Source organism: Piliocolobus tephrosceles, chromosome 13, assembly GCF_002776525.5.
Source record: "Piliocolobus tephrosceles isolate RC106 chromosome 13, ASM277652v3, whole genome shotgun sequence".
NCBI lineage: Eukaryota > Metazoa > Chordata > Mammalia > Primates > Cercopithecidae > Piliocolobus > Piliocolobus tephrosceles.
In genome coordinates this window covers 103188904-103201918 of record NC_045446.1, presented here as the reverse complement: position 1 = coordinate 103201918, position 13015 = coordinate 103188904, and the positions used below count along the sequence as shown (strand labels likewise).

The following is a 13015-nucleotide window of genomic DNA, read 5'->3' as shown; positions in this document are numbered from 1 at the left end:
ACTCAAGTCACTCCAATAGGCTGCTTTTGAGATGCAAATGAAAAATACTTTCCTCTCCCCCTCTACTTTTTCATTGAAATGCTTCACATCTCAGAAAAGAGGAGAAAATGATGTGTTTAAGACAGCAGTGTCTCACCCGCCATCAAGCCTGATAAGGAATTGTTAAATTTTAATTAGACAATTTGATTCCTTCAAGTGCCGAGCTTTCAGGGAAGGCAGCACCAAGACTTAAGCTGAGACAGAAGCACAGGAAAGACGTTGCTGGGGTTTATGCTGCATCCAGGGCTTCTGTCCCCCACCTTTTCAGCTCTGTGCCCCAGACAAAATAGAAATGAGGTGGTGGGAGAGAGAGAGAAAGAGAAAGAAAGGATCAGAGAAAATCCTCTTCGTTCTACCTGGACTTGCCAGCTTTCTTCCTGGATCCCAGGCTGTCCCAACAGATTGACCCTTTTCACCCTGCTCCATCAGCCTTGGGACTAAGGGTGGCCATACCTTCCAAGTTTCTCCTGAGAGAAAATGTCAGGTTTGGGTGTCAGCCTCAAACTGTTGAGCTTTAAAGGAGCCTTTTAACCTTCCAATACACTTGAAAGAAGCCGTTTCTGTTTATAGGTTGGGGCGCCTGCCAGTTTCAGGGTGTGACTGGGAAAGCAACCCCTTCCATACCTCATCTGAATCCCAGAAGGCCTGCCCACTCTCTGTCCCCTCCTCTACTCCTGGGGGGCAGTGCAGTGGGTGGCCTGAGCAGGGTGGCCTGCCTGGGGCAGCCTGGGTGGGCTAGCTTAGCCCTGGGTATCTGGGCTCTTCCAGTACTTCTCAACTTGAGCGCTAGCTAATTTCCAAATTAGGGCACACACAGAAAGTAGTAGCGTTTGTAAGGCACATAGGGTGAACGGCAGAGGCTGCGGAGGTTGGAAATGCCTGGCTCTACATCCCAGTTGACCTGATATTTCTATGCACCTTGATGCAGTCTAGACATCTTGTTGGGGAAGTTCTGCTCTGAATCTTCTGAAGAGAGCCACTATTATGGAAGCCTGGAGTTAGGCTAGATGTTACGGAGAACTTGACGGGCAGGGGTCCTGAACACTAGAATGGATGACTCTGAAAGATATTTCTGTAGATCTTTGCCCTTCTGAGCTAAGGCAGAGCAAAGCATCCTGGAGACAGATAAGGAGCAGATGATCTTTGGCTCTTTGATGACCAGTAGCTTGTAGGCCACCACACAAATGCAGTCTTCCCTTACTCCTGGCTTCCACCAGGGCAGCTGAGAAAGAAAAGCTTAGGAGGCCTCAGAAGACCCATGGAACCTTGTCTGCAAGCATCTGCCTGGTGAGGGTAGAATGAGGAGCAGCAATTACCCCCACTTTCCTGCACAGAAAGGTGCCATAGGGGAGAGGCAGCCACCCCTGGAGTGAGGCCTGGCAGCTACAGGGTTAGATCATTCATCCTCTACCCAGGAGACAGTGTCAAGTAGCTCAACCTGTAAGAGCTGGGAAATAACAGTGTCCATGCACGTATTTGGTGCTCATTAAGTTCTTGTTGACTGGGGACTGCGATTTGGAGCTTTTGTCAGCTTTCATGCATGCCGCAGGGGCCACCTGGGAGAAAGATGGAGATGACATTTGGAGGGTGGTGAGCAAGTTGATCATATTTTCATAATTCCAAATCAAAATGCTTGCTTTTGACAACAACAGATTTTTCAATATAATGTGTCACTTTGTCTGAAAAAAATTTTCATGTGAGAATAATGCACCTCGGGTTATGTATTTAGCCAATCTCCATTTTAAAAAAAGAACAAGAAATTGGGACCATCATGGCAAATACAAGGTGCCATGTGTTATGTGGCTTTGCATTTTCCCTCCACAAGCTCCAGAGTGGACGAAGAACTCACCTGGCTTCTTTGGAGCCAGAACCAGCCCAGCATACCTGGAGCAGCACTGGGAACCTTTCCTCACTCCCCTACCACGAACACAAGCTCCAGCCAGGATGGAGAAGCTCCTCATTTGTGTATTCTCGTGGGATGCCCCTTGGAGCCCAACAACCTGTGCAGCCCAGAGGCAGATGGACAAAAGGGAGGGATGGGCTGGAGCTACAGCAGGGAAGCCTGGGAACCAGCAGGTTTTCTCAGGCTTCTTGAGAAAATGCCAGCAGAGAAATGCTGGGAAGGCCCTGTGTTGTTATCTCCTCTACAGTGCACATCCCCCTACCCCCACCATTTTAATGTCTTTGAAATCAGAATGCATTTTACAATGGTCAACATCTTGGAGCTCTACTGGGGTTGGATAGCATTTTTTTTTTTTTCTTTCCTAGTGTTACATAAAATAGTGGTGCATCTTCATTCGATTTTGTCTTAGAGTCTATGAAATGTGGTGATTAGTATGATAGTCATTGGCTATAGCAGCTGGGCTGAGAGAGCTGGATCTTCCAGGCCAGCTGCTGCCTCATCCCAAGGGTCACTTGGGTTTGTCCTGCAGCCAGGGCCCAGGGACAGGCTTTGTCTTTTCCTTCCTTTACTTCCTCCCAAGAAATTGGTGGCTGCATCTTGAAATCCGTCTCCCTTCTTCCAGCCGCCTACTTTTCAGGATGGGCCATAGGAGGCAGTGTGCCCAGGAGGACCTCAGACCCTCGTGAGCTGCATTTGAACAGCACCAGTCCCTTCATCTCACTGAGCCATTGGCTTGTGGTCTGATTGCTTGTTTCATTTCATTCTTTTGCTTGGTTTGATTTTTAAAGTTGACATTCTTGAGGGCTTACCTGTGCCTGGCACATGGCCATGAGTCATCTTACTTAATACTCACAATTGTTGTTATCTCTATTTTGCATATGGGAAAACCGGGCTCAGGAAAGCCAAATCATCTGGCTGAGGCCCCAAAGTTAGTAGGTGGTAGAGTTGGGACTTGAACCCAAGTTTTTTAGTCCTCAGCTCTAATGTCATACTAGCACCTCTCAGGCTACAGTACCTCCTCTGTGGCAGTGGATTTGCTGATGTCTGAATTCCTGCTCAGCTTGATATTTATACAGTGAGCGCCAGCCAGGCAACCCTTGCTTGTAAGAGATGCCAGCCCCAATTAGATAAGGTGCTGAAGACACGATAGAAACCAGGGCTGACACCAGGTGTTAAAGATAGCCCTGTACCAGCCGGGCTCGGTGGCTCACCCCTGTAATCCCAGCACTTTGGGAGGCTGAGGCGGGCAGATCACGAGGTTAGGAGATCGAGACCATCCTGGCTAACATGGTGAAACCCCATCTCTACTAAAAATACAAAAAAATTAGCTGGATGTGGTGGCGGGCACCTGTTGTCCCAGCTACTGGGGAGTTTGAGGCAGGAGAATGGCATGAACCCAGGAGGCGGAGCTTGCAGTGAGCCTAGATTGCACCATTGCACTCCAGTCTGGGCGACAGAGCGAGACTCCATCTCAAAAACAAAAAAACCAAAACAAATAAACAAACAAAAAGCCCTGTACCAAGGTACTTATAGGGGTTACAGATACTTAGGCATTTGCCATGTTTTCCCTTTTTTTCTATAATATAAATATACTACATTTGTATTAGCAACAAAAAACAAGAACAACCAATAATAAATAATAGATTAGAAAATCAAATGCGTGAGGCCTTTCTCAGAACTTGGGTACAGGGACTCTCCCTCACCCTGCAGAAGTAACCAGCACTCCAGAGAATTAATGCTCACCCTCAACCCCACCCTGACCTGCAGTGCTCACATTTGCCATCTACATTGTGCTCATAATTTTAAATTCTAGACTAGGTATAGCTCATGCCTGTAATCCCAGCACTTTGGGAAGCCAAGGCAGGAGTATCTCTTGAAGCCAGGAGTGTGAGACCAGCCTGGGCAACACAGTGATGAGACCCCCATCTCTACAAAACGTTTTTAAAAATTAGCCAGGCGTGGTGGCACATGCCTGTAGTTCCAGCTACTCAGGAGGCTGAGGTGGCAAGATCACTTGAGGCCAGGAGTTGAGGCTGCTGTGAGCTATGATTGTGCCACTGTACTCTAGCCTGGGTGGCAAAGTGAGGTTCTGTCTCTATTAAAAGAAAATCAAATCCCAGTTTACATCCTCTTCCTCCAGGAAGTTCTCCACAAACACCCCAGCCACACACATGTGCATATGCTCCTGAACATCAACTGTAGTGGACACTGTGGAGTGCCGCCCAGATCCCCCTGCAGGACCACAGCCCTCATCTCCAACTACTGGGAGTGTTGGCAACTGACAGTTCTGGGCAACTGCCCGCTGCTGAGGAGAGATGCCTCTTTCAAGGCCACACTGCTTTCCCTGGGACAGCTACAAGCTATGACATCTATGAGAGGGGATTAAAGGCCCTCCCCTGTTGCCCTCATTTTGGCAACTGGTAGGGTGCCCTGTGGGGTCGCCCGATGCCTTTGTAGTGACTTCTGCCTCTGGCCTGTCCTGCTTCCTCACTCCTTTGCACATCTTGATCCTGAGAGCACTCCCCAGTATATTTCCCGCAGGCTGATTTCCTCTTCAGAGTCTACTTCTAGGGACCTGTATTAGTCTACTCTGGCTGCCGTGATAAAAATACCACAGACTGGGTGGATTAAACAACAGAAATCTATTTCCTCACAGTTCTACAGGCTGGGACGTCCCAGATCAAGGTATCAGCAGGACTGATTTCGCTTAAGGCCTCTCTCTGTGGCTAGTAGATGGCTGTCTTCTTGCTGCATTCCCACATGGTCTCTCCTCTGCGCACGCATCCCTGATGTCTCTTTTTATGTCCAAAGCTCCTCTTATAAGGACTCCAGTCAGATTAGTTAGGACCCACCCTAAGGGTCTCATTTTAACATAATCACTTCTTTAAAGGCCCTATATCCTAATGCAGTCACATTCTGAGGCACTGGAGGTTAGGACTTCAGCATATACACTTTGTGGGTTGAGGGAAGAGTATAGTGCAGACTGTAACAGGACCCAGCATGCAGCATCTATGGCACCCTTGGGTACCTTTCAAGTGGGAAGGGGTTTTCTTCCCAGTTACACTAACAGAACCTTTGAATTCAGCAAACGTCTGTTGAATACATACTGCCCGCAAACCACAGTCAGGAGTTGGAAAAGAACAAGATGGTATGTTTTTTTGTTGTTGTTCATTCCAAGAACAAGAGGAGGAATGAGCAAGACAGGTTGTAACTCTTGTGACGTCTACATCTCAGTGAAAAAAAGAGACTCCTAAATAGGTGTCTCCTGCAGCACTGGGGTGTGTTTCAGTGCTGCAGGACCCTGCAGAGGATGGGTGATGGCTCAGGCGGGAGGACATGGGTGGATTCTAGGGCAGGAGGATTCTGGGCAAGACTCTCTTTGAAGGATGCATAGGGACTGGAAAAGCAGAGGGAAGGGAAGTGAAGGGAAGAATTTTCCAAATCCCTTTCTCATTTGTAAAGTAGGGATAATAATTAGACAAGATCAGGCATGTTCCAGGTAGTACGGCCATAGACAGGGAAAATAATTAAAAGCCTCCGACGATTGTTTTGAGGATAAATGAGACAGTATATCAAAAACACTTAGCAAACTATAAAACCTTTTACAAGTATATGATGCTACCATCAGCAGCAGGGAGTTGGGGGAGAAGCTGAGAGCGATGGTCAGGATGGGGGCAGTGAGTGTGCCTCACACGCATCAGGCCCCTGACACTGCTTTACACAGTGCTTTATGCCCAGCAGGTTCAATAGATGCTGATTGAGTAAATGAATGTCAGAAGTGGCCCAAGGCGCCTGATCAATACATACATGCAGGCCTCCCGCTGTGGGCTCCAAATGGGAAGAGGGCCCAGTTGGCTTTGCAGAATACAGCATCAATATGACACATGCTTCATTACTTTAGAACTGGAAGATTTGCTGCATGGTGGCATTCCATGTCACCCTACGTGGAATTAGGCACTTTGCTTTTCCCCAAGGCTCCAGAGTGATGGTGGTGGGTAAGACGTGATCCATACTCTTCTTACCAAAGCTGGAAGAATGGGTGTGTCAGACAGGGATGAGAGTGTGGAGGTTGGGCAGACCCTCTTCCACCATCCCTTCTGACCCACTACAGGAGGTGTGCCCTGTTCATTAATTGGACATGGCATCACATTCATCCCAAATGGTATCAATTGGTGGTTTTCAGTTTGGGGTAGCAAAGTACCTGGAAGTCATGTGCTTTGTATGGAATGCCTTGGAATGCAGATAAGTTTAATTCTATTGTGTAAAATATGAAGACTTTTGTTAGCTGAAAAGCCAACTATATTATCCGTGCATTATGCTTCAGTCACAGCCAAAACTCAGCCTGTCGAGTTCATCAACTCCTGATGCCTCCCAACTCTGCTCGTGAGCCCCTCTGGTCCCTTTTCTCTGTGAATATGCCACACCAGCCTCCCAGAGCCCCAGGCAGAAATCCTAGCATTACCCTCGACTCCTTTTCTCCCTGCTTATCCCATACCCACTTTTGCCCCACACCTATCCCAGGACCAAGGACCATGAAATTGACTTCCAGTTTAGCTCCTGATTCTGAACAGGCCTCTCCATCCTCATTCCCACTATCTTCATTCAGATGACCACAATTGCTAACCTAAATTATAGCCAAAACATCACTCCCCTCTGAGCTCTGTTCTACACCATACACCTTTCTAGAACACCAGTCCAATAGGGTCATGTCTCTGGCCCCAACCTCTCAGTGACTTTCCAGCTGACAAGACCCAATCTGGCCTACAAATGTCCCTGCAGTTTAATTATCCTCAGCATTACTGCCATACCCTACATTTTTGGCCAAACAGAATTGTTTGCTGTTTGATGATTTGGGACCATGTTATATTGTCTCTCTGGAACACGCCCCCCTCAACCCCTCTCATTTAGCAGACTAAGTTCTCCTTCTACTTCATCCCAGATGATACTTACTTCAAGACGTATTTCCCCTCCATGGGATGAGATGCCCATTCTGCAGGGCTCTCACTGCCTGCATCCTGCCAAACCTCATCATCTCTTATCTGGATTCCTGCTACAGCCTCCCAGCTGGTGTCCTGCTTCCACTCTGGGCCCCTCCTCTTTGTTCTCCACAGTGCTATCAGCATCACCTATTTGAAAGGCAAATCTGATTATGTGGCTCCTGCTGCCCTTAGGATCAAGTATAAACTCCTCGCATGACTTTTATGGCCCTCTATGATCTTGCCTATTGCAACCTCCCCAGACTCAACCCTTGCCAGGTCCCTCTGCATCAGCTATCCAGAATCTCTTTCAGGCCCTCCACCTGCTCTCTACCTCTGTACTTTGCATATACTGCTTCCAATGTCTAGACCTTCCACTTCCAGTTCTTTACCTGGCTAATTCCTACACATCCTTTAGGTGTCTGTCTGTTGAACATGACTTCCTCTAGAAAGCCTTCCCTGAATACCTGAACTTCCCTGAATTCCCTGAACACCTGAGGTTATGTATCTCTCTCCCTGTTCCATTTCCTACTAACTATCAGCCATAGATGTAATTGCTTGATTAATTGGCTGTTTCTCATAGAATGTGATCTGCAAAGCCATGTATATTTTGTTCCTGCTTATATTTCTAGAACTATATAGAACAATGCTTAATAAATATTTATAGAATCAAGAATGAATGAATACCCATTTCTGTTTCGATGACTGGAAGGTAGCAAGCCTGGTTCACTCAAGTGTGTGGGGCATAGGTCATGCTTAAGAAGTGTTTGTTGAATGAATAAATAAATGATGGATCAGCTCTGTTCAAGCTCATCTTATATGTTTAAAAAAATTTGTGCTTGCTCATTTGTCCTACTAGCTGTGAAAACTTGCTAGCAAAAGAGTGGCAGAAGGCCCAACATTTTAAGAAAATTCTTAGCCGTAAACCTTAAAATCCCGAGTTGGAGAATTCTCATTATTAAATGCTAGGAGTTGGTCTTCTCCCTGGAGACCTCTGCAAGAGGCCCTCCCGCTGACACCCTGTGTCCGTTTTTCCTGGCCAGAGCCTGGCCACCCAGTGGCTCCGCCGCCCCAATGGATCCACTGAATCTGTCCTGGTACGATGATGATCTGGAGAGGCAGAACTGGAGCCGGCCCTTCAACGGGTCGGACGGGAAGGCGGACAGACCCCACTACAACTACTATGCCACACTGCTCACCCTGCTCATCGCGGTCATCGTCTTCGGCAACGTGCTGGTGTGCATGGCCGTGTCCCGCGAGAAGGCGCTGCAGACCACCACCAACTACCTGATCGTCAGCCTCGCGGTGGCCGACCTCCTCGTGGCCACACTGGTCATGCCCTGGGTCGTCTACCTGGAGGTAAGTGGGCCCCCCGCTTGCTCCAGCACTTTCTCCAGCAGGACCCTGCCCTGGACACTGGGGACTCTAGCTCCCCACTGGCTTTTACCAGTGAGTTTCCTGGTGCTTCCCCAGGTGGTTTTTCCTTCATTCTGGGCTTACTTTTTCTCCTTTCGAAACCAGTAGATTGTTTGCTTAATAATCACAACTACCATTTGTAAAGTGCTTGCTAAGTGCTGGGCCTCATGTAAGGACTTTAAACATAGCGTTTTCCTATATAACCCTCACAGCAGCTCAGAGGCTGGCATTATTGCCACCATTTTGCAGTTGATGAACCAGGTGATCAGAGAAGTTAAGTGACTGCTGTAGCATCACACGCTGGCAAGTCCAAGCTGGGACTCTGGCCTCAGAGTTAGTTCCTTACGTCATATTGGAAATAGGAGTAACTGGCGAGGATCCCCAAGGAGGGGCGTGTTTATGCTCTCAGGCCCCTGAAACCTTCATTCCCATCTCCCCACTTCAGAAATGGAGCTGCTGCTCTATGCTCCCCATATCATCTCTCCTTCCCGCAGCTTATTCTGGGGCCCTGTCCAGGACTTCCAGGTAGAGGCTGCCATGGACTGTGCTATAGCCCTGTTGTTAGGAAGAATTGTATAGTCACTCATTTCTCAGCCCAGCTCTGCACCTCAAAATGGGAAGTAGGCAGCACGGTCTAGACACCGTGCCTGATGCATTGCTGACACAGACCCAGTGAATACTCTTGGTAACCCTGGGAGTCCATGCTACTCTTCTCACTTTACAAAATAGGAAACAGGCCGGGCACCGTGGCTCATGCCTGTAATCCTAGCACTTTTGGAGGCCAAGACAGGCAGATCATGAGGCCAGGAGTTCAAGACCAGCCTGGCCAACATGGTGAAACCCCATCTCTACTAAAAATACAAAAATTAGCCAGGTGTGGTGGCGCACGCCTGTAATCCCAGCTACTTGGGAGGCTGAGGCAGGAGAATTGCTTGAATCTGGGAGGCGGAGGTTGCAGTGAGCTGAGATTGCACTATCACACTCCAGCCTGGGCGACAGAGTGAGATTCTGTCTCAAAAAAAAAATAAAATTAAAATAAAAATTAAAATAAAAAATAGGAAATAGAGGCTTTGGAGAAGAAGTTGCCTTTCTTCACCCAGGTCACAGGGAGAAATGCTGTTGGAGAAATCCCAAAGCAGATATTCTTCTCCAGGAAGACACCTTCAGAGCCAGCAAGCAGATGTGGGAGCATTTAGGGATCATCAGTGGGCACAAGCCGGATCCTGCCGCTTTCTCTGCCCGGCTTTCTAGGGTGGCCTGTCCAAGGCTGAAGCAACCTGGGAGTCTGGGTGCATGGGAAGGCACGGGAGCAGGCATTTCGGAAAGTGCCGGTGCCCTGCCCACTGAACCGTTACCTTCCTGCCCTGAGCAGAAGAGGAATTGACCAGTGCCTCTGAGGCCATCCCTGCCTGAGAGGGAGGGGGTTGTTGAAAGAAAATGCCAAAGCTTTGTAGGTTTAAACAGAGGAGACATCTAGATGAGGAAGCTCAGGTGAGGAGGCGAGACTGGTGGAAAGTGGCTCACTTCCCTGTCCCCGGGCCCCCAAGGGGCTCGTGCGCTTACTGTTGTCGCCACCACCCCGACCCCAAGGGAGCTCTGATCCATCACCCCTTGGCTTCCTTTACTACAGCCAACGCAGGCTGCAACTTCCAAAATGACCTAATTGGATATTAAGGAAGAACCAAAAGGAAAAACAAATACAAAACCACATAAAAATATTCAGTTGACACAGGCCAGGAGTCCAATTCCCCCTGGATCCATGTTTATGAGGGCCCCTAGACTCTGTCTATGCCTTCTTAATTCTTACACTTGATCCTCTCCTTCTTCCCTCTTCCAAAGGAGGTCCTAGATCTCAGACCATAGGGGAAAATGGCAGAGCAAACAACCTCTCTGTGACTCAGTTTCCTTATCTAAAAAATGCAGATAATAGTATCGTACATCATAGCATTGTTGAGGATCAAATGAATTGATGTATGAAAAGTGATTAGAATGATACATGGCTCGCAGTGAGCACTACGTAAATGTCAGCCATGGCGATGATGATGAAGATGAAGATGATGATAGACATCCAGCACTGCTCCACATAGGGAGGACTCCTCGTTCCTCTTCACCGCCCCATGGGATAAAGAGGAAGGAGAGAGTACTCCCTCTGTTCACCCCAGGCAAGTAGGTACCCTCTTCCCAAAGGAATGTGTGGTCTGCCCGGGGCTCTGGGCATGGCTTCTGTTGGCTTCCAGACCCCCTGTCCCTACCCAGATACTTGGGTAGGGACAAATCCATACATGGGCTATAGGGGGTTCTCAGGAACCTGTAAGTCTTTCAGAAAGATCCTTTAAACATGCTTGATCGCCTTATTTTAAAGGTGAAGCTGAGTGTGTCAGGGGAGGAGGGTGCAGAAGCTGTTCTCACAGGGCAGGACTCAGACTCATCCCACAGCATCTCATCAGACTAGAGCTGGGCACTGAGCCTTGTTTAATGGACATTATCTCAGAGATTTGTTATCCCTAGAGAATGTCCCAGGTGGCGTCTCACCTTGCCCTGACGTCCTGTCAGTGCACCCTCACAACCATGCACTGTCCCCTCTTTAAGACATGTTCTTGTCATCCAGACTTTTTCCTCCTGTTCCATTTCCAGCAGTGCCATGCCAGCACCTGTCTGGCTTAGGACTAGGTGTGCATTGTTTATCTTGTTCAGTGTACAAAAAGCACACTGGTTTTGGAGTAAGAGGACCAGGTTCAACTCCCAGCTCTACTCCTTTCCATCTAGATGCTATGGGAAGAGTTCCTAATGTCCACATGTGCCATTCCATGTCAGCCTCACAACACTTTAAAGACTGGCTTCCCGTGTGCATTTATTTTCTAGATGAGAACAGGAGACTGCAAAGATGAACAAAGATCTCAGAGTTATTCATTCACTCAGTCAGCATTGACTGAGCACTCTGAGGTCTTACCCCAATCCTTGTGCAATGGGCTAAGGCACTGGCCTGCTGGGGATGCAGAGGTTCACAGGGCTCCTACAGTGCAGTCTGCTGCAGGTGACAGTGGAGCAGTCCCCATAGGAGGTGTGGGGCATGTGGCCCAGCATGGGGGTGTCAGGGAAGACTTTCAGGGAGAAGTGATGCTTTAGGAAAAATTATCCAGGAGAGGGAGGGAGACCCTTACATTCTCAACAAAGCCACCCAGCAGGGAGAGGGAGTAGCTGGCTGGAGGAGAGGTGGTCATGTCATTTGCCTCTGAGGCTTACTGTCTGCATTCTAAGACATGAGCATCAAGTGGTTGGAACAGTGCCGACACATGGTAAATCCTTAGTATTATTATAGTTATTAGGACTTAGCTGAGCCAGCTCAGGGCCTATACTGCAGATCTCAGCTTTATGTGAGCAAGAGCATTAAGAAATGATGCCTGGGTGCCTGGGGGTATGAAGAAAAGAGCCTTGGGTTCAACTAGCAAACCTAGGACCACTCCTTCCTCTGCTACTAAATCACCAAGTGATCTTGTTCTGTTTTCTTCTCTGACCCTCCCTAGTTTTGTGCACCCTTGAAATAATCATCTTTCCTTTTCACACTTCATGTTTACCAAGTACTTGTCACATAATTACCTCCTATTTTGATAAGCTAGATGGTCCCTTCCAGGACAGCTTAGTAGAGAGCATGGGATGTGATGCTTCAGATTCCAGCTCTGCTGCACACCTGCCGGGTGAACTTGGCCGCGTTACACGGCCTCTCTGAGTGTAAGCTCCCTCACCTGTGAATGGGATAAGCAAGCCCTTCTTGTAAAAGTTTTAAGAACTGTACATGAGATAAAGTGCCATGCCCACAGTAGATGTTTTACGGACAGTGGCCACCAGTGCATTTTCTTGAGTCTTTAAATTAGCAGCCCTAACTACTCTCCAAGGCGGCTTCCCCTGGGACCACAGAGGAAATCTCTTTGTTATTCTGGGCTCCAGATAGGCCAGTGCAAGTACAGATTTAAGACGCCCATGAAGGCAGGACTGTGTCTGAATCGCTCACAACCGTGTCCAGGAGCCTAGGATAGAGCCTGGCACGCAGTGAGTTGCTCAATAAGTGTCTGTAGGAAAGAAGGATGGCAGAGAGGAGGGAAGGAGAGGAGGACGACAGGGAGGAAGGCCCTGATATCACAACCTAGATCCCCAGGGACCTGAAAGCGGCCCCCAAGTACCAGTCCTAGGAGGGGCTTCAAAGTGGGATGTAAACCAGGTGGCGCTGGTTCCCTGCCCAGTGGTACCCTAAAGGTACACTCTGTTTATGCCAGGAAAGCCCTTTATGAGCCCTCCTGCCTCCACACCCAAACTAGACATGCAGCTGTCAGCTCCTGCCCACCTGGTCAGCGCAGCAGCACAGGGAGCCAGGAGAGGCCCTGGTACGGGGCCCCCATGTGAGCCCCTGGGAAGACAGTGCCGCATGAGAGGCTTGCTGTGTTCCGGGGCAAGCTGCTGTTTCTGCCACACAAGATGACAGCAGCTGCCTTGCCCATCATTGAGCTTAAATGCCAGCGTTTGGTTGGATGACTAGGAGCAGAAGAGAGGGCAGTGATCAGAATGAGCAAGGTTATAATTAGCCCTGCTGCCGAGCTGCACAGTGACACGCAGTCTGCCCTACTCCAGGCTGCGGGAGGGGGCTTTCCCGCTCCTCTTTGCTCCTATTGATAGAAGCCAAAGGTGC

General features: G+C 48.7%; 1 protein-coding gene across 3 annotated transcripts in view; it reads left to right on the top strand.

Moving 5' to 3' along the window:
* Nucleotides 1-13015, top strand: part of DRD2 (dopamine receptor D2) — a 66206-nt gene that overhangs the window by 42888 nt on the left and 10303 nt on the right. For all 3 annotated transcript variants that reach the window (XM_023208044.2, XM_023208047.1, XM_023208045.1), the window contains exon 2: nt 7962-8277. In XM_023208044.2, coding sequence (XP_023063812.1) covers nt 7993-8277 — 285 coding nt within the window. In that variant the 5' untranslated portion in view covers nt 7962-7992. The remainder of the gene's footprint in view (nt 1-7961; nt 8278-13015) is intronic.